Below are 22,178 nucleotides of genomic sequence, written 5' to 3' on the forward strand. Positions count from 1 at the left end.
GTCACCATGTCTCTGGATGACGATTAAACTTACATCTCTGAACGTTAAGGGCCTCAATGCCCCAAACAAGAGACGGCTTATGTTCAGGGTGTTAAAACGGATGAACTCAGATATTGCTTACTTACAGGAGACTCACCTCCCTAGACAGGCAACTTTTAGACTAAGTGACCATGTATATACGGGTTCCTTTGAAGCTAGATCTCACCGTAAAAGGAACGGGGTGGCCATTGTAATTAAACGCACTTGCCCCTTCCAGATGGTGGCCCAAGATGTTGACCCGGAGGGACGATACATAATCGTTTCCGGAACCTTACATTCCCACACCACTCATTTAGTAAATATTTATGCCCCGAATCAACCGGACGCTGGATTCTGGGCTATGATCCGAGGGAAGGTTGCAGCGTTGCCGCATGGCATGATCCTCATGGGAGGTGACTTCAATGCTACCCCGTGCCCAGCGATAGATAGAAGCTCGAGAGACGGGGGCCCGAGGTCGCATGGTAGGGGGAGGCAGGACCGTCTGCTTAAGGCTTTTATTGCGGATACGGGTCTGGTAGACGTATGGAGGGCGCAACACCCGCTGGACAGGGATTATACGTTCTATTCGGCCCCTCATGGAACCTACTCTAGAATCGACCTCTTTTTGGTCAACGCGGCGGGTATGGCTAGGCTCTTGAGATCTGAAGTCGGAAATATCTCCTGGTCTGATCATGCTGACGTCTCTATCACCCTTGGCAATCTTTGTACCGCAAATCCCTGGTCATGGCGACTGAATACATCGTTGTTGAGGGACCAGTCGATCACGGAGAACACTCGTACGGCTCTGACGGATTACTTTGCGGAAAATACCACCCCGGACGTGAGCATTAGCACAGTATGGGCGGCGCATAAGGCGGTGATAAGGGGGCACTTGATCAAACTGGCCACGAGGAGGAAGAAACTGAAGCATCAACACCTGGAGGCCTTGCTCAAACAATTACGGAACCTCGAGCAGAAACACCAAGCTGCCCCGGATAGGGAACTATTCCGAAGACTGGAAGCTGTTAGGAGGGACATCCGTTCCCTTCTACTTGATGACACGGCTCGGGCCATGACGTGGTCCAAACGTACGTATTTTGATAAGGCTAATAAGATGGATACGCTCCTGGCTAGGACGTTGCGGCCCAGGCAAACCAGACCTCATATCACGGCCATCAGGCACCCGGATGGCACGATCAAAACGAAACCGACGGATATTGCACAGGTCTTCGAAGATTTTTATAAACACCTGTATAACCATACCCCGGACGGACACGCCCAGGAGGGACGAGGGGAAAACGACATCTTGCATTACCTGGACGGATTGGGTATGACCAAAATTACGCGGGAGGCAGCAGAAACCCTGGCTGCGGAGATCGGTATAGAGGAGGTTGACAAAGCAATCTCGAGTCTGAAAGGAAACAAGGCCCCTGGTCCGGACGGGTTTGATGGGACATACTACAAGGTCTTCAGAGAGGAGCTCGCACCTCACCTAGTGATGCTCTTCAATTACCTAAGGCAAGGGGGACGATTGGGCCCGGAGATGGCGTTGGCCACGATTGTCCTCTTACCCAAACCAGAGAAGGACTTGCTCCTACCCGAACATTACCGGCCGATATCTTTGATAAATCACGACTTAAAAATCTTAGCTAAGATACAGGCGGATAGACTAAACCCCCTCTTGACCTCACTTATCCATGCTGACCAGGTGGGATTCATACAAGGTCGGCAGTTGTTTGAAAATACCAGGCGGACAGTCGACCTAATCTGGAAACAAGTAGCAACTGGAACGCCTTCTCTGGTAATCTCTATCGACGCGGAGAAAGCCTTCGATAGGGTTAGGTGGGAGTTCCTATTTGCGGTACTGAAACACCTTGGATTTCCGGAGGAATTCGTGCAAGTTACAAGAGCAATGTATTACGATGTGAGGGCACAGATACAGATAGCAGGGGCACCACTGAATCCTTTTAGCCTACATAACGGGACCAGACAGGGGTGCCCCCTGTCCCCCCTCCTATTCGTGCTGGCCTTGGAGCCTCTGCTTCAGGCGATACGCATGCACCCAAACATTAGTGGGGTCACGGTTGGGGGGGAGGAATACACTGTCTCTGCTTACGCAGACGATGTCCTCCTCACTGTCACAAACCCAATTGAGTCGATTTCTGCACTACAGGGTGTCATTCAAGAATATGGGGCCCTGTCGGGTTACAAGGCGAATATGCAGAAATCCAGCGCGATGTCTATAGGCTTACCATTGGCGGATGAAGCATATATAACGGAAACGCACCATCTGAGGATGGAACCGAACTCACTAAAATATTTAGGGGTATACTTGACGGCGGATCCAACCCGTCTATATGCTAGCAACTACGATCCTATGTTTCGGACTTTGATGGGTGATTTAGAAAAATGGGCGGACAAGCCTATTTCTTGGCTAGGGCGCATCCACTCTGTGAAGATGAATATCCTCCCGCGAATACTGTTTCTTTTCCAGGCTCTCCCTACTCGTGTCTCCAAATCCCAACTGATACCCCTGCAGAGGGCGATATGTGATTTTGTGTGGCACAATAAGAGACACAGAATAGCCAGACAAATTTTGTATAGGCGAAAGGACAGAGGGGGCTTGGGACTCCTGAACTTGTATTACTATTATTTATCGGCTCAACTGTCTCAAGTAGCCATGTGGCACTCCCCTGTCGGGGAACGGAGGTGGGTAGACCTTGAATCGCTGATGGTGGGCATAGATATTCCCCAATTTACGTTGTGGGTCCCTAAAGAACACAGGCCCATGATACGGGTGACCTGCCCGGCCATCCTTAACTCTCTCCGAGTATGGGATGCAAATAGCGTTAAATTTAAACTCGCCTCCTACCCTTCCCCTATGACTCCGATACTCCGAAATAGGGAATTTCCACCGGGAATGGCCCCCAGGAACTTTCGAAACATCGAACAGACTGGGTTACAACGCCTTTACCAACTATATAGGGAAGGGGATGTCATACCCTTTACAGACCTCCAACAGGATGCCCACCTGACTCCAGCAGACTTTTTTAGGTATCTCCAGATTAGAGACTTCGCTAGAAAATCCCATATAAAAGCAGCAGCCCAGAGACAGTTCACTTTTTATGAGAGACTGTGTAGAGAGGGTTATACCCCTAAGGGAATGATCACACTCTTGTACGCTCATCTTAGCACGGAAACAAAAGAATGGGGTAGCCTGAAGTATACTGATAGATGGGAGTCGGACCTGGGGGAGGTGCTGGAGGGAATAGAATGGCAGGAGATCTGGGAAGCTACCAAGAGCGCTTCTGTGTGCGTCACGCAACAGGAGCAGGCATGGAAAACCATGCTTAGGTGGTATACTACTCCAATCACCTTGCACAAAATGCGCAAGATAGATACGGACGAGTGCTGGAGGGGGTGCGGACTCCGAGGCACGTATCTCCACATGTGGTGGGAATGCCCGAAACTCCGTGGTTTCTGGAAGGCGGTCGAGGACCTGTTGCGTCAGACCTTTGGCAGACCCCTGGCCTTAGACCCGTGGATCTACTTGTTAAATAGAACTATTGCGGGATGGACGAGAGGAGAGCAGAAACTAGTACGGGCGATAACTTTAAGTGCACGCAGAGCGGTAGCAACGGCATGGCTCTCACCTGAAGGCCCGGAGTTTGGGGGGGTGATCTCTAGGATAAAGGAAAGCAGAATCATGGACGATCTGACCGCTAGATTGAGAGGTACAACCATGGCCTTCCAGAGGACATGGGCACCCTGGGACAATAGTGTTATGGGCTCCAGTAACGAGTGACGTGGAAGGTCTCCAGTTTGATTCGGGATTTGGCCCCATGGGGCCATTGCAGGACTGAGTCGCTTTAGCCTCACGCACCCCCCCCCCTACCCTCCCTACTTCTGTCCTCGTATCCTTCTCTTCCTTCTACTTCACCTTCCCTTCTTTAACCTTTTCTCTCTTCTTTAAGTTTTTTCCTTTCATTATTCTTGTTATGCCCTTGATTGACAAGGGTGCTATTCTTGTTCTATATTCTTTCGTCTCTTATGTTATAGGCTATGTTGTCAATATCGAATTTCATCACCCAGGCATGAGTATAGTGATTGGGCATTGAAGATGCCTACAGTTCGGCCTCACGTAGATAGAGACAGGGCTCCTCTATAAGATAAGCAGCCTGATTATTCCTTACGAATCCTAGAGGGGAGGCAAGTTGAACGACCTACATGCTGAGGCTGGGAATATGGGCTGATATCGAATGTTATATACTCAACTCTGATCTTTTGCACGGTGGCTTCTGCGCAAGCCACGCGGTCATGTTACTTTTGCTATGCCTATTTTCTATGAGCATACGGTAATTCGATAATATAGCTGTACAAAAACATAAAATCCTCGATGGGGGGCAAGTTGTTCAGAATGTATAAAACGATTTACCTTATGGGCTGATGCCAATTCTTCTGTTTATAAGTTTGATGTTTTATATTGAGGCTTCTGCGTAAGCCAAAAGGTTGTATTATGCTTGCCTTACCTATCGTGTGCAAAAATAAAGAATTAAAAAAAAAAAAAATACCTAAACCTAGCCTCCAGTGTACCGTTGGTATCTTCACTCACTTAATGTTGTAATGTTTAAAACATTGTAAAACATTACAACATTAATGATTTAGCAGCATAATTGAAACTTTTAATGATGCTGCTAAATCCCTTATAAATACACAATACAGTATATTTCAGCAAGAGATGCCAAACATTACAAAGTGAGTAACTCATTGGCGGTATAGACAATATAAAGGGATTATTACATTTACATTAAATATTTTTTTTAGATAAAAGATGAGGGTCTTCTGGAAGAGGAAGAAGAGGTATCCCCTCTTCCGGCTCAGGCTGAAGATGAAGAGTTAGGTAAGTGTAATTTCTCTGACTCCAAGCATAATCGCAATAGAGTTTTGCTTTCTTTCTCAATATTTATTGATAGTAGCAGACACCTCTGGTGATCTTAGTTGGTATAGGATCTGTGGGTTCATGTTACTATCTTTAAAGCAATTCTGATTTCTTCTAGTCTGAATTGAACATTGCTTTATTTTAAATTTATTTAAAGTTATTTTAAATGCATCTCATGAATAATTATAAACCATCTCGTTAATGTTTTTGTGATTTCTGTCTCTCTTTATTTAAAAAAAGTTCCTGCTGGAAAATCGTATACAGTAGCCATTATTAAACCAGATGCTGTTGCTCATGGGAAGGCAGATGAAATCATCATGAAGGTAATAACCAGAACTTGCATACTGCAGACATATATGAGGATACTTTTTATAAATCTTTGTGTATATGACAGGGTTTAGCATAGCTGGCATGGAGGAGTATTCTGACAGTGATCTAATACAGATCCACCAACCAAGGATTGTGCCTCTAGATTTGAACAATTTATTGTAGGTCATGTAATCGGCCAAAGGGGATTTCTTCGGTAGACAAGTCCAGATCAGAGCAGGCATGAACAAAGGCTTTATTCCAGACTGACACAGTGATTCAGAAAATAAGGACATACTAATGTAGGAAACTGTGGACCAATAAACAACCTACAGAAAAGGTTTAGGAATCTGAGTTGAATCCAGTCTGGATCAGAACAACAGAGATGGCCTCTGGTACAGTGTTGCCTACCTATCTATGTCCATTTGAGTGCTTGTGCAAAGCATATGTGAATCAAGTTACTTGCTGTAATGGCACCCCCAGGCATAAAAGGGGTTAAAAGCCGTTTAGTAGATCTTCCCCTTCCAGATATACAGGCACAGCTACTTCAGAACATCAAACTCCCGAACTGGAACCTCACAAATAGCTGCTAGCAGACGAACAAGAAAAGCAGATAAGAAGCTTACACTCCTGGCAATCAGTCTCTAACAGCATACAGTAAATCCCCCCAAGAACGAGACAGAGCTCCGTGTTGAGGGTCAAGCAGTGGTCTGTTTAATGGCACCAAAAGAACCTTCTTTTATGACAGTTTCCCTTAGGAAGGACCACCCACAGGGTGTTACAAAATAACCAATCATAGACGTACATTACAGAAGACACTCCCAGCATTTACACACAAAATCCTCCCCTCTGCCTGTGATACAATTGGTTTAACATAATTATCACAGACAGTAAAAATACAGTTTTTCCACATACCCTCTAAATTTAAAACCATACATCCAATCTCCATAAAAATTACATATTTAAACAGCATACTTTAAACATAAACTCTCTCAAAAATCATACAAATCCCCCCAGTAGATAAAAAGATAGCTGGAAGTCCTTTATGACCGACCGCAAGCACATTTTCCTGCCCAAAACTGTTCCATAGATTTGGGCTGTGCGGTCGGTCAATTTCCTGTAGAAAAACGGCTTAGTCCCATTCGAAGGCAAGAGCAGGTCTGTTCGTGCAAATAGCACATTAAAACAGTATGTTTGGATTGTCGACTTTTACCGAAGTGTCGAAGTGGAGGCGACGGTAAGGGTCAGCGGTGTTCGTGTATTTGCGTAGCCGATTTTAGTTCCACAGATTCTTTAGCATACACCGCTGACCGCGTTCGACTAAATTAAAATGTCTTTCCTTTGTCGAATGGCGGCCACTTCGGCTGCATCCGAAGTGCCATATAAAAAGGTACCAAACCTTCCCCAACAGTATTTAAAGGGCCAGAATGAGTGACATACACTCTGATATGGCCGAATACTGTTTTTAAAGGGCCCAATCTCCCATGGCCATAGTCCAGAGGCAACAGGCGGGCAACCAGGCTCCTCCAATGCATTGTGGCGAGATTGGTCTCGTCACACTTGCATTCCCTCTCTTTGCATTGTAGTCTGGTTGCATGCCGTACAAGTGCATTGTTGAGTTATATCTGCAGATCACAGTAGCCCTAGAGCTCTGCAGGTGTAATTAGGTGTGTGTGCATAAATTAGTGAGTGTAGATTATCATGCAAGTCACAGAAGAATAGGAGTCAACAATGAGTTAATAATGTCTTATATCCATTTTGTGGGAACCGATATGTCCTGGCAGCTTCTGATGGTTGTTATCTACAAAGAAAATGCACAGAGTAGAATAAAGTATAGTGTCATAGAAGTAAAGTAATCCCTAGTGAATAACTCTATAGGTCTCCAAACTACTGAATTCTTTGAAAAATAAAGACACAGAGTTGTAAGTACGGTACGTAAAGGTAAAGAAGCACAAAATAATACCTATTTCAATATATTGCAAGGATACAATGAATGTGTTCCTTCCAGATTCAAGAAGCTGGATTTGAAATACTGGCAAATGAAGAACGGACTATGACAGAATCTGAAGCCAGAGACTTTTATCAGCACAGAGCTGGAGAGGTGAGTACGGTCCCTAGTTCCAGCCACCAAGAAAAGGGATTATAAGATAATCAAATATATATTGATTGCGATATCCACTTTACTCATCTGTTCTGAATCTGGCTGTACGTAATTTAATATTGTTCTCATATAATGGCAGAGTCTGTACACAGATCTGAGATCATTTCTACATTTTACTTTATCAATATTCAGAATATATCATATTGTTATCCACACCCTATTTTTGTAAGGGCGCATCAACAAGCAAATGTGTGTAGCTATATCAGCAACCACAGAGAATTAGGGGGGAAATTTGTTTTAAAAAAATACTGGAGGACTAAGGTGGGACACCCTCTCACGGATTTCAGCCAATTTCAGTTCAACCCTCTCTCATTTCTAATGGCCCAATGCTATAGTGTATTTGATATAGTTTTGAGAATTATTATTTATTAATTTCCTAGAAACGCACACAATAGGAAGTACGCCTGCTAACACCTTAGACTGGTATGTATCTATTGTTAAAGAAGACTCTCCGTAATCCAAATGGTCAGTTAAAACATAACATTCATTGCAAAAAAGTAAAAAAAGGTGGTTTCATAGCAACCTAAATCAAAAAAGAGAATTTAAGAGAAAAAAACATACATCACCAAGACATGCGTAAGATTAAGTGCCATGCACCACGAAATACGTTAATTGTTTGCATTAGGATATATGTTTATATATACCAGTCTATGGTGTTAGCAAGCGTAGTTGCTATTGTCTGCTATCTGGATTCTGGGAATAACCATCCTTGTCTTGTATGCCTGGCTCCGCTATTCATGGATTAGTGAGTGATTTGTTTACAATGTCTGTTCATTTTTAGTTTTTTTCCTTTTTGGCTTTTTTTTTTTAATGCTGTTTGTGTAGACTCCAGAATTTTTCTTTTCAGGAGTTAATTTGGGTTTATTATGAGTTTACATTTATAAACATTCACTGTCATATAATGAAGAGAAAATGTTTATTGTTCTATACCAACATGCCTTTTGTATTAATTTGTAGGATCTTTCTCTGTTTTGTCCATCTTTCTCTCTGCTATGTGCATGTGCCTCTGATGAAATGAATCACAGTAAAATGTTATTTAAATATGTTTAGGAGAAATTCCAGGAGCTGATACAGTTCATGTCTAGCGGTCCATGTCATGTTCTCATCATCTCTAAATCAGGAGAAGATGAAGATGTGATTCCAACTTGGAGAGAGTTTATTGGCCCAACTGATGTTGAAATTGCCAAGAAGGAAAAACCAGAAAGGTGAACTAACAAATATGGTTATTAACTGTTTGTACTAAAACAGTAATAATGCGTTCTGTGTTTTTAGCTGCTGACTAGTAAAAAGGAAATTACGTAGTTAAAGGGAGAGCTCTACCTAAGATAATCTGGACAGCTGACAAGGAACTATTTGTATATACACTCAAATAAGTAGATAACAGCCCAACTTTTTCACACTTGTCGGTTGTCCACACAAATCCCAATGTATAATATAATAGTGCTAGTTATTAACAAGATCGGCTCTGTTAAGATTATTCACTAAATTGTCAGGAATTTGTAGTGAATTTCACATTTTACACCACAATGTCCAAATTGGAAATATTCTCCAAGTATGCTATGTTTTTATTTTGGCTGCTTTTTTTTTTTTTAAATTTCAATTTCACTTTGATTCCCAACAATCCACACTTTAGTGTTTAGTAAATACCCATGTATAGCTATTTTTAATATTATTATTATGCACACATACACACATCATGTAAATTTTGTGTGCTCTGTAAATTGTTAAATACAAATATAAATATATGTAAATGAAGAATGTGCTCAAAAATGTATTAAAACACTTGCATGTTTCAGATGGTCTGTACATATAATTATTAAACATTTCTAATATTGCTTTTTAAATACTAGTTAATAAAGAGTTATACTCAAGGGTATGTATGGACTTTCTAGGTTTCAAATAAACAGATTATAGTTTAAAAAAAATTAAAGGGACACTGTAGTCACCAAAATAACTGTTGCTCAATGAAGCCATGTTGGTGTATAGATTATGCCCCTGCAGTCTTACTGCTTAATTCTCTGCCATTTAGGAGTTAAATCGCTTTGTTTATGCAGCCTTAGTGACACCTCCCTGCATATGACTAATGTTTACACTTCCTTTAATGCAAATTCTGTTTAATGTAGAATAGTGATTTAACTCCTAAATGGCAGTGAATTGAGCAGTGGGACTTCAGGGGCATGATCTATACACCAAAATGGCTTTATTGAGCATAGGTTATTTTGGTGACTATAGTGTCCCTTTAACCCCTTAAGGACACATGACATGTCTGACACGTCATGATTCCCTTTTATTCCAGAAGTTTGGTCCTTAAGGGGTTAAGTAGCAGAGTAGGATGTATGTAGTATTCTGCTTGATACACTAGCCAGTGTACTTAATGTAACTCATTCAGTTGTGGGAATATTATCACTACATTCTATGCCAGTAACAGGTCATCTTCGCCAAAGCATCACATGCAGATTAAAATGTATGTGATGCTTAGCAAACCTGCTGATTTCCCAAGCACTTTAATAATCTATGATAGCTGGAGTTCTAAATGTTGCCTGTTGCTATTCTGTGCTTCGAGTTCGTGCAATCTCTCACCAGGCTTATTATACTGTAACATCAAACAGCAAGTTACTCTCATGTTTGTACTTTTCAGTCTGTTCTTGTTTGTGGATCTTAATAACTAATAAGATTAGATAGGTAATGAGTCATTCCTAATACAGCTGTTAGATACTATTACTGGGGTGAGGACACACATACTGACATATGTCCGTACCTGAAAGTGTTGCAGATTAATGAATTGTGTGACGCAAATAGACATGATTAAATGATCCAACCACTCAAATTGCTCCTGGTAGATTTTTTTTTTTAAATGCTTAAAAGTATTTTGGTTCCAGCTATCACTATCCTCGCAGTTAACGCTTACTATCTTCTTTTTAAAGTCTGCGAGCTCAGTATGGCACAGAGGTCCTCTATAATGCTGTACATGGAAGCAATGACCGGGAACAAGCCAGCAGGGAGCTGGCCTTCTTTTTCCCAAATTTCAAAGTCTCACATCAAGATACAGCAGAGTCCACTTCTAGGAACCCAGAAAAGACGTTAGCTTTGATAAGACCAGAGACCCTGAAAGACAGAAAAGGTAAAACAGTTTATTTACATCATGGGCGGCCAAATAAATGGATTCCATAATATAATTCTGCTTTTGTTAAACTACTTTTTGGCCACACTTGCTTTACATTTATGAAGATACATTTCCTACAGAATTCTGATTGTGTTAAATGTATGTGTCAAACATGAAAGATCCCATAAAACATCATTTAGATCAGAAATGCCTATAAGGTAGATCCCTAGATGTTGTAGAACTACAACTCTCATGATGCTTTGCATGCCTTTGCAATGTCTTTAGAATGACAAAGCATCATGGAAGCTGTAGTTTTAAAACATCTGGGGATCTACCTTTTGGGCACCGTTGATATAGAGAGTATGCACTTTGTACACAATGGCAAAAACTTCTGGAAATATTTTTTTTTTTGTCTGTGGAACTTCAGTTTCTTTTGGATGCGCTTCCAACGCAAAGTATCTTTTTGGAAAAAAGTGGCCAAAATAATAAGTCTGTGCAGAATTTTCAGGAACACGATGAAGAACAGAAGATCAACACTCTCAAGCCATCTTGTACTATCACCCTGCAGACTATGACAGAGGTTAACTAACCTGGGGGTGGTGGGGAAGTTTACCCCATGTGACAGGAGGCATGGTGGTGTACAGAGCACCCCTTTCACTAGAGCAGGCAGGTGCCAACCGCCACCTTGCTGGTGGGGGTGCCGCCTGGCAGATGTCTGCACTGCCCTGTACTGTTGCTGCAGAGTGGGCAGCGAGCTGCTGGGAGCTCTCTGTGCTGAGTGTAGTATTAAAATGAAAAATTATTTACATTTCCTCTTGTCATAATTTTTTTATAAAATCTCCTCCAATCCCAAACCTCCTTGTTTAATTGAATGAAATCTTAAACCTTTAGGGCTTTGCTTGTTTATATTATATACATGCTCTTCAGTTCTCACGTGTATGTACATTATATTAAAATCTATGTTACTAAACTAAGATGCTATTATGTGGTATATGCCCGATGGCAAATATCCACTATATTTGATGTATATCAGCCTTGCTTCATACTATGTTCACATATCACAGTGAACACTTATTATTGAAACTGACTATCTCCCTTTACCTTGCTAACTGGATTCAATTAACCCTTAGGATGCCCCATAGATTAGCCAATTCACAATAAAGCCTTTATTGTAGGAATCCTAATAGAGTTATTTTTCAGCCAGAGAAAAGAAACTTTGATTTACCAATTACCCTGACTCCTACACTTTTGGTTCTAAGACAGATCGACATTGTGTTTAGATTTTTTCATTATCCAGACTATATCAGCATTTATAGGCAATCTTTTTGTTTTGTCTTAAATCATTTTCAAGCAGATTAACACTGAATGAGGTTCCCTGGCATCCCAAAGCCTTACCTTCACTGGAGGTGTGGCTGTTGCAGAGATTACACACTTCCTTGTAGCCATACCAATTTATAAGTGTAGTGGCACTGTGAAAGGCTGAATGAAGTCAGCTGACACTCTCAGCCAAATACAGCCACCCATTGCTGCTCAAGCTAATGCTTTCTCATGAGCCAGAGCAGGACAGGGGTGATGGGTTGATGAAGACTCATGTTTAGCATTAAAACATTAAAAACAGTTTAATGCTAAATGGAACGGCACAGCCAGGGGACTCGAGAGACTATAACCAATTCAATGAGATAAAGCAGTTATGGTGACTACAGTGTCATTGTATAGGGAAACAACACACACATAATGTGCACATTACATTCCAAATGCAACACGCACTTTGCTCAGGTATATAATGTGTTTTGTCTTCTTCTGTGTATCTAAAACTCTTTTCTCACGGTCTACTTCAGATGAAGTTTTGCAGAGCATTCGAGATGCTGGTTTCTCTATAGCACTGCAGAAAGAAGTCATGCTGAATGAGCAACAAGTTGAGGAGTTCTACAAAGAGCATGTTGGCAAGGACTATTACCCAGCCCTTTTGAAACAGATGACCAGGTAACAGATAATCATATGTCTATATGAGATAAAGTTCCTATTTCAGCCCCATACAATTGCTTCCCAATGTTTTAGGAGTTCCAAACTTTTGGTGATTTATACGTGTATAATTTCACAGCAATATAATACAATAATCTTTACATCTCAGTTAATGTGTCTATCAGATCATTTTGAGCTTGTTTTACGTTACATGATTAGCTATCTGAAGCCCAAATCCTGATTACTTTTCCAGTCACAGCCCCTAGAATGAAACTGTATCTATTTGGAGATTGGAAATGTTTGGAGGTATGGTACCTGCAAACCATGCATGCTATGCCAAGCCAAGCCTTATGTTTATTAGCCCACTTAGCCTCTCAGGTAAAAACATAGGAATGCACAGTAAATTGCATTAGAATGGGCAATAATCAATGATTTATTTTTAACGTCACAGTGGCCCCACATTAGCCCTGGCATTGGTAAAAGACAACGCAGTAAGTCACTGGAGGAATATTCTGGGACCTGTCAGTTTGGAGAAGGCATTGAATGAAGCACCTGACAGGTAAGTGTAAAGTCTGTGTATAAAGATCACCCTGTGAAAACACTCTATTTTTCTAAATCTTTATACAGGTTTTAGGAAATATCGATCAGCGATTTCAATCAGCTTCCCTTACTGTCTAAGTACTTTATCTTAGGTTCTATGGCTCCTCTAAACGTAACTTATTATAAAGGCTACAAGGAGGAAACAGCCATATCATTATATCACGCCAAAATGTCGGATTTAATAGTTTATGGTCATTTAATTGTAAAACATCTCAGGTATCACTGTGCTGTTTTTTTACAAAATTCAGAAAACATACAAAAAGTAAAGTGCAAAGAATCTTACAAACACATTGTAGAAGAATACTATTCAAATCCCTGAATAATTATCATTTTAGCTTAAGTAAAAAAAAGAGATATAAAATGTAGGGTTGTAAAATATTTTTGATTGCTAAGACACGAGAGTTTATTCACTAAATAGTGAATTGAAAAACATTTTACAACATTTAGAAATGATAGCTAATTTAGAAAAAAATATCTGCAGCTTGGCTCAGTTTTTGATTCTCCACTGTTCACTATTTAGGGAATAAACACTACGATCTTAGAAGCTGTGTTCTCAGAGTGTGAGCTGGGCTTCCTGTTGTATGGTGTGATTAGCCAGATCTTGGAATCCATGTTGTCTGTAGCTTAGAAACCTTTTCTGCCATTGCAGGACAGCGTATGTTAATTATCTCCCAAAATCTATTGTTTACAGCTTACAGATTTTTTCTTTGCACCCCATAATGTATGAAATAACCTCTTGCTCAGAGCTAGCACTTACTCTATTCCATATTATGTGTGATTAAAGGATAATTTTGCAATCTATGTTGTCCTAACTTGCAAGCCTACTTCAATCCCATACTGTGTGTGATTAACCAGCATTTAAACTTTTCGCCTGCAGTTTGCGAGCTCGGTTTTCCCCTAGAGATAGCGAGATTAACCAACTTCATGGCAGTTCATCACCAGAAGAGGCTGAGAAGGAAATTAACTTTTTCTTTCCCGTGGAACATACTCTGGCTGCCATTAAACCTGATGCACTGGAAGAACACAAAGGTAATCGTAATAAATAAACAGACCAGGGATTGCACTGAGCAAACTAACTCATACACTCATACTCATATATATTTGATTCTTCTAATCAGTGGCGGAATCAATGTAGAGACGGCCCTAGTGCAAGAATCTCATTGGGCCCCACTATCGCAAGGGTGGCAAAAAGGTAGATGTCTATCTGTTGTACAACTCCCACAATGCTTTGCCAGCTTGGGATCTACCGTTTGCCCATCCTCACAAGACTGTATAGCACTGAGTAGTGTTTGTGTGTTTGAATGTAAGCATATATGTATGGTAGGCAATATTTCGCATATATAACTTACACCACCCAATAAACACAGAAACAGTTTATTTATATTTTTATGTGCTAGGCCGTGGTTTTTATTTAACCCCTTAAGACCGCAGCCAAATGTACAAGTTGTGAACGAAACAAAATGTAAACAAAACCTGGCATTTGCGCTATATGTCTGTCCAACCGTAATTCACCTCTTTCATATTAAATGCACCCCCCCCCTTATTATATATAATTTTATTCAGGGGAAACAGGGCTTTCATTTAATATCAAATATTTAGCTATGAAACATAATTTAATATGAAAAAAATGGGAGAAAATAAGATTTTTTTAAATTTTTTTAGTTCTACATGACATTTTAACTGTCAACGTCATAATACTGTTTGCTTTTACTGCAATAAAATACACATATTTGTATTCAGCAAAGTCTCGCGTGTAAAACAGTACCCCCTATGTACAGGTTTTATGGTGTTTTGGGAAGTTACAGGGTCAAATATAGCGTGTTACATTTGAAATTGAAATTCGCCAGATTGGTTACATTGCCTTTGAGACTGTATAGTAGCCCAGGAAATAAAGTTACATCCATAATGGCATACCATTTGCAATAGTAGACGACCCAATATATTGCAAATGGGGTATGTCCAGTCTTTTTTAGTAGCCATTTGGTCACAAACACTGACCAAAGTTAGCATTAGTATTTGTTTGTGTGTGAAAAATTCAAAAAACGCCAATTTTGGCCAGTGTTTGTGATTAAGTGGCTACTAAAAAAGACTGGACATACCCCATTTGGGTTGTCTACTATTGCAAATAGTATGCCATCATAGGGGTAATTTTCATTCTTGGGCTACCATAGGGTCATAAAGGCAACGTAAGCAATCTGGCGAATTTTAATGTGAAAAAAATAAAACACAAGCCTTATATTTGACGCTGTAATTTTTGAAATTTAATTTAATTTGCTAGCACTATATTTAACCCTATAACTTTCCAAGACACCATAAAACCTGTACATGGGGGGTACTGTTGTACTCGGGACATTGGCGGATCCAGGGGGGGGGCAACGGGGCAATTGCCCCCCCCCGAGATTCTCCCCTGCCGGCTGGTGCAGGGCTGGCATTGCCCAAGCGCCAGCCCTGCAATGTGCCTGCGGATCGGGGAGAGTGATCAGTGATCTCCCTCCCCGGTCCGCAGGCACTGTGCTGACAGCCGGCAGGGGAGGGAGGGAGAGAGGACCCGGGAGCTGTTACCAGCAGCTCCTCCGGGTCCTCCTCTCGCGAGATTTGGAGCGTTGCCGCGGTTACCACGGCAACGCTCCAAATCTCGCGAGAGTGAACTCTAGCCCTGGAGCGCGGGCTAGAGTTCACTGGAACCACTGGACCACCAGGGATTCCCCACTGGGACCACCAGGGATCCAGAAATGTCCCCCCTCCTCCTCAATAAAGGTAAGAAGGGAGGGGGGGCATAAATATATTTCATTAAATACATTTTTTTTTCTTTTTCATTAAAAAGCCTCCCTTCCCTCCTCCCCTCCCCCCCCATAAGGGGGGCATAAATATATTTTATTAAATACATTTTTTTTTTTTTTAATTAAAAAAGCCCCCCTTCCCCCCATACACACTGCCCCACATACACTGCCCCATACACACACTATACACACACTGCCCCCATACACACACTGTCCCCATACACACACTGCCCCCATACACACACTGCCCCCATACACACACTGACCCCATACACACACTGACCCCATACACACACGGCCCCCATACACACACGGCCCCCATACACACACTGACCCCATACACACACTGACCCCATACACACACTGACCCCATACACACACTGCCCCCATACACACACTGCCCCCATACACACACTGCCCCCATACACACACTGACCCCATACACACACTGACCCCATACACACACTGCCCCCATACACACACTACAAACACTACACACACTGCCCCACATACACACACTGACCCCATACAGACACTACACACACTGACCCCATACACACACTGACCCCATACAGACACTACACACACTGACCCCATACACACACTGACCCCATACACACACTGACCCCATACACACACTGACCCCATACACACACTGACCCCATACACACACTACAAACACTACACACACTGCCCCACATACACACACTGACCCCATACAGACACTACACACACTGCCCCCATACACACACTGCCCCCATACACACACTGACCCCATACACACACGGCCCCCATACACACTGACCCCATACAGACACTACACACACTGACCCCATACACACACTGACCCCATACACACACTGTCCCCATACACACACTGCCCCCATACACACACTGCCCCCATACACACACTGACCCCATACACACACTGACCCCATACACACACTGCCCCCATACACACACTGCCCCCATACACACACTACAAACACTACACACACTGCCCCACATACACACACTGACCCCATACAGACACTACACACACTGACCCCATACACACACTGACCCCATACAGACACTACACACACTGACCCCATACACACACTGACCCCATACACACACTGACCCCATACACACACTGACCCCATACAGACACTACACACACTGACCCCATACACACACTGACCCCATACACACACTGACCCCATACACACACTGACCCCATACACACACTGACCCCATACACACACTGACCCCATACACACACTGACCCCATACACACACTGCCCCACAAACACTGCCCCATACACACTACACACACTTCCCCCTTACACACACTGACCCCACAAACACTGCCCCACAAACACTACACACACTGACCCCATACACACACTGTCCACATACAAACACTGCCCCCATACACACACTGCCCCCATACACACACTGCCCCCACATACACTGCCCCCATACACACACTGCCCCACAAACACTGTCCCCATACAACACTGTCCCCATACAACACTGTCCCCATACAACACTGTCCCACAAACACTGTCCCACAAAGACTGTCCCACAAACAACACTGTCCCACAAACACTGTCCCCATGCACACACTGCCCCACAAACACTGCCCCATACACATACTGCCCCGCACACTGCACACCCATACACACACAGTGCCCTACACAAACTGCTGCCCCCATACACAGATTGCCCCAAACACACACACACACGACCCCCCCATACACACAGTGCCCCCATACACACACTGCCCCACACATACATACAGTGCCCCCATACACACACTGTCACCCTTACGCACTCACACTCACTTCACCGCTCACACACACACACACTGCACCTTTCACACACACTTCACCCCTAACACACACCACTTCTCCTATGCCCTATATCCCAGCAGACCCCAGGTAAGTTGTCAAACTGTTCTTAAGCGGTATGACTACTTACTCTGGGGTGGGATCCTGGCACTACTGGCACCATAACTACTACACTGAGCTGTAGTGGTTATTGTGCCAGGATTATTTTTTTTAAATAATCTACAAGTGCCCCTCCCGAGATCAGGCTCTGGATCCGCCACTGACTCGGGAGACTTCGCTGAACACAAATATTTGTGCTTCAAAACAGTAAAAAGTATTGCAGCAATAATATCATCCGTGTAAGTGCTGTTTGTGCGTGAAAAATGCAAAGAACGTCACTTTTACTGGCGATATCATCGTTGTAATACATTTTACTGTTTTGAAACACTAATATTTGTGTTCAGCGAAGTCTCCCGAGTAAAACAGTACCCCCCATGTACAGGTTTTATGGTGTCTTGGAAAGTTATAGGGTTAAATATAGTGCTAGCAAATTAAATTCCCTATACTTTCGGCATGGGTTGTCAGGCAGGTCCCGCTAATTGTAATTAATTAGGATACCTAATTATGTAAAATTATTACATAAATATATGTGTAGAATTAATATATGTATATATATACATATGTGTATATATACGTATATATATTTATATATTTTTTTTAAATGTTTTTATTTATATATAGGTATATATATATATAGTGATATATACGTATATATTTATGTATATAGATATATATATTATTTCGTTCTACGTGTATTTTGATATAAATATATATATATATTAATATCACAATACAGTTAGAACGAAATAAAACACATCTATATATTTTTTAATATTTTAGTTTTAATTATTTTTTTTATTTTATTTTTTTACTTATTTACATATTTTTTTTATATTATATATAAATATATATATATAACAATAATTATATATATATTTAATCAGTATCAGTGTACGTGTAATTTGATATTAATATATATATATATAATTATATATACGGTATATTAATAGTAAAATACACCTAGACAGTGTATGTGTATGTGTGTATATGTGTATATATATACTTAGATCATATATATATATATAATATATATATATATGATCTAAGTATATATATATATTTTTTTACACTTATTTAACTTATTTTAATTTTATTTCCAGCCAGCAGGGGGACTAACTGTCATTACAGTTAGTCCCCCTGCTGGCATTGCAGCAGCCAGCTATCCCGGCCATGTGATTGTGAGGTCCTCGTAAGGACCTCACTCTCACATGGCCCGGGGGGGGCTGAAGAGGACGGAGGTGCCGCGGGGGGCTCCCTGGGAGTCCCCCCAACCGCGATCGCCGGCGACCGGGTAAGTAACAAAAAAACGGAGGGCGTACTATTACGTCCTGCGGCGTTTAGAGACGCTTTAAAAAGGACGTAATAGTACGCCCTCCGGTCTTAAGGGGTTAAAGCCTAAAAGGGGCATACCACCATAACTTGATAACGGTAACATATTTACATGAAATTTTAACTTTGCTCCCAAAACTTTTAACTTTCACCATCACTTAATTGCCAGTCAGTCATAGCTAAGCTGACAGCCTTTTATATACAACCGTTTAACACATATGCTTCCTCAGATCTTAAACCTTGAAAAAAATGAGCAAATAGGGGAGGGAGGGCGGGGGTCCGTCCGTGCTTCTCCTGCCTTTGAAACAGCTTACAGGGATTGCGCTCGGGCTGTCACTTTTTATACTTACCTGGCTTCCCGTGCTTCGCTCGCAGCCTGCAACCAATCCTCATCCAGCTCTTGTCCCCAGGAATAGCTGTGTCACCAAATCTGCCCAGCTACCTGTCCCGCTCTGCCCAACAACTTAAACAGAGATCATGAACTTTACTTGACTGTAAAAACCAGGACAACTTAACCCTTTATTGCCACCATACATGTATGCCACAGTGCTTAATGCCAGTGGCATCTTTTTTTTGTATGGAGTATTTGTGAGTAAATGTAAGGGTGTTTTTGTATATGCAGTGTTGACATTTGAATGCTGGTGTGCATTTGTGTGTAGTGTTGACTTTTGAATGCAGGTATGTATTGTGTGCAGTTTTGGTGAGATGCTGAGATATATACAAATGTACAAATACACACAAATGTACACTGACACACATGCAGATACTCAGACATACAGATACACACACTGAGACACATGCTGATACAAACACTAACAGACACAAAGCTACACATACACAAAGGTGCACAGATACACAGACACACAAATACAAACACTAACACATATGCAGACACACACACTGACAAACATACATAGAGATACACAGACACACATACAAAATATACACATTTTTAGCAATGCTCCAGTTTCCTACCTTTTGGGTGGGCGGCTTCCCTGTAGTCCTGTGCCGGATGACGCTGTTAGGAGTTAGGGATTGGCTCTCCCGATCCGCACGCCCCCTCCCCTTCTTTCTGTTCTCTCTCCCTCCCTCGTGGCACAGTGTTATCTGGGAGGAAGTGACCAGTTCTCACTTCCTCCCAGCACTGGCTGACATTATTATAGGGGACTGGTTGTTAAGGCACCCTTGATGATACATTGCCATTGGGTGGCCCCAGCTGCATGGGCCACTCAATGGGTCGCCTCAGTGCAGTCGCACCGTCTGCACCGATGGTAGTTCTGTCAGTGCTCCTGATGCAAATTGCGGTGATAATAACACCCCTACATAAGTTGTTTAATGCAATGCAGTGGGTTATGGACCCAGTGACCAAGTGCCCACTCTAGTACATGCAAGAGGGAGCTTTGAGAACAGGTTGTGTTTGGCGGCGGGCTGGCTCTATCATTAAAGTATGCGACCTCATATAAACACAAAGAAGGATCAGTATTGCGTAAAAGATTAGCTACTATAGGATTCATTTGTTGGGAGGATGGCACAATATTATGGTCCTTTCCTGCTCCACATTTTCCTATTAGATTCGTTCTCTCCCTACTGGAGCATACATTTACCTGCTGTACGACTATACTAATAATAAAAACTCTAATATCATATATGCAGCAAATATAGCCAGTAACAATCAGCCGTGCACCCACATGAAATAGTCAGGTTACAACAGAAACATAACATTTACATTAAAGGCTTACTCTAACCCTTTTTCACTGTTCTTTTTTTTTCATCGATAATGCCCTACTGGGCACTAGCATCTTTGTACACCATCTACAATTTTTAAGCCCAAAACCTGTTAAATAAGTTAAAACTTACCTGGAATCCAGTTCTCTTTTTCCACGCCCTGTCTGGTGTCATGCTGCATCAGTTCATCCCTCTCAGAGATACTTGCAAATGTTTCTCATTTGTTGGTAGATCATTTGTTGGACTGAACTCTACAATCAGAGCATGCAGGGGATGGAGGGAATGTGGGGTGGATGGAGGATTGATCGGTGGACAGAATGGGGAGCTTGTGAGGTGGACAGGGAGTGCACGAGCAAGTGAGAGAGGGGACATACAAGCTTTCCCTTGCAGGTACACTCAGAGCTCTTTATGTCTAGAAGCTGATTATGTCTATCGCCAGAACGCAGTACATGCTAAAGACAGACAGTGTTTTTGCACAAAATATACAGAGTTCCGGGTTGCCTAAGTCATTTGTGCCGAGGTATCTGTGTATGTACAGAGTTTCAAGCTGAAATGCTGCATATACAGATTCCTTGTCCCATAACCACTTCTAAAAAGCAAAAGTGGTCATGGAGGCTGGAGTAACCCTTTAACGGTATCATTTTATAAACCAGATTCCAGTGTTCAAATTTGTAAATAAAAATAGGTACATGTTATTCTAATTCATGCAGTATAATTTGTTCTTGTTTAAAAATATGGAATTTGAAACTGTGTGCCTGAATTTCTTTGTAAATACAGGACATAACTACATAGTGAGGAGCCCTAAGCATACATAATTTTAGGATCTGTTAATTAGAGTTCAACCCACCCTTATCTGCACTGTTACATTTCTTTGTGGGTGGGCGGGTGAAAGGAGGTACATCCTTCATACATTAAAATGTATTTAATTCCTACAGATGAAATCTTGGAGAGAATCCAAGGGGCAGGATTTACGATCTCCCAAGTCAAAGAGACAAAACTAAGCCAAGAGATGGCCGCAGAATTTTACAAAGAACACAAGGGGAAAGAGTTTTATGAACAGCTTGTTGACTACATGTGCAGGTGAGTATACTCCAGGGTAATTGTCCCCATATACCAGTGTAAATATGCCACCACTTGCTGTCATAGCATAAATAGAAAATGTATGATCCATAAAGATCAGCATTAAAAGCACATTTCAAGCAAAATAAAATGTTTTTAGGTCAACATTTTACATATTTAAACTTTTCTATTTTTTTTTTTTTTTTTGTGGAACGTGACAACAAATAATCTATACAAAATTAATTTTCCAATCAAAATTCTG

General features: G+C 41.8%; 1 protein-coding gene across 1 annotated transcript in view; it reads left to right on the plus strand.

The window, feature by feature from the left end:
* Positions 1 to 22,178, plus strand: part of NME9 (NME/NM23 family member 9) — a 43,340-nt gene that overhangs the window by 18,891 nt on the left and 2,271 nt on the right. The window contains exons 6-14 of the mRNA XM_063428718.1: positions 4,843 to 4,918; positions 5,198 to 5,280; positions 7,272 to 7,364; positions 8,475 to 8,629; positions 10,349 to 10,545; positions 12,366 to 12,510; positions 12,941 to 13,048; positions 13,967 to 14,118; positions 21,793 to 21,937. Of these exons, the coding sequence (XP_063284788.1) occupies positions 4,843 to 4,918; positions 5,198 to 5,280; positions 7,272 to 7,364; positions 8,475 to 8,629; positions 10,349 to 10,545; positions 12,366 to 12,510; positions 12,941 to 13,048; positions 13,967 to 14,118; positions 21,793 to 21,937 (1,154 nt within the window). The remainder of the gene's footprint in view (positions 1 to 4,842; positions 4,919 to 5,197; positions 5,281 to 7,271; positions 7,365 to 8,474; positions 8,630 to 10,348; positions 10,546 to 12,365; positions 12,511 to 12,940; positions 13,049 to 13,966; positions 14,119 to 21,792; positions 21,938 to 22,178) is intronic.

The sequence above is a fragment of the Pelobates fuscus genome, chromosome 8 (assembly GCF_036172605.1).
Source record: "Pelobates fuscus isolate aPelFus1 chromosome 8, aPelFus1.pri, whole genome shotgun sequence".
Lineage (NCBI taxonomy): Eukaryota > Metazoa > Chordata > Amphibia > Anura > Pelobatidae > Pelobates > Pelobates fuscus.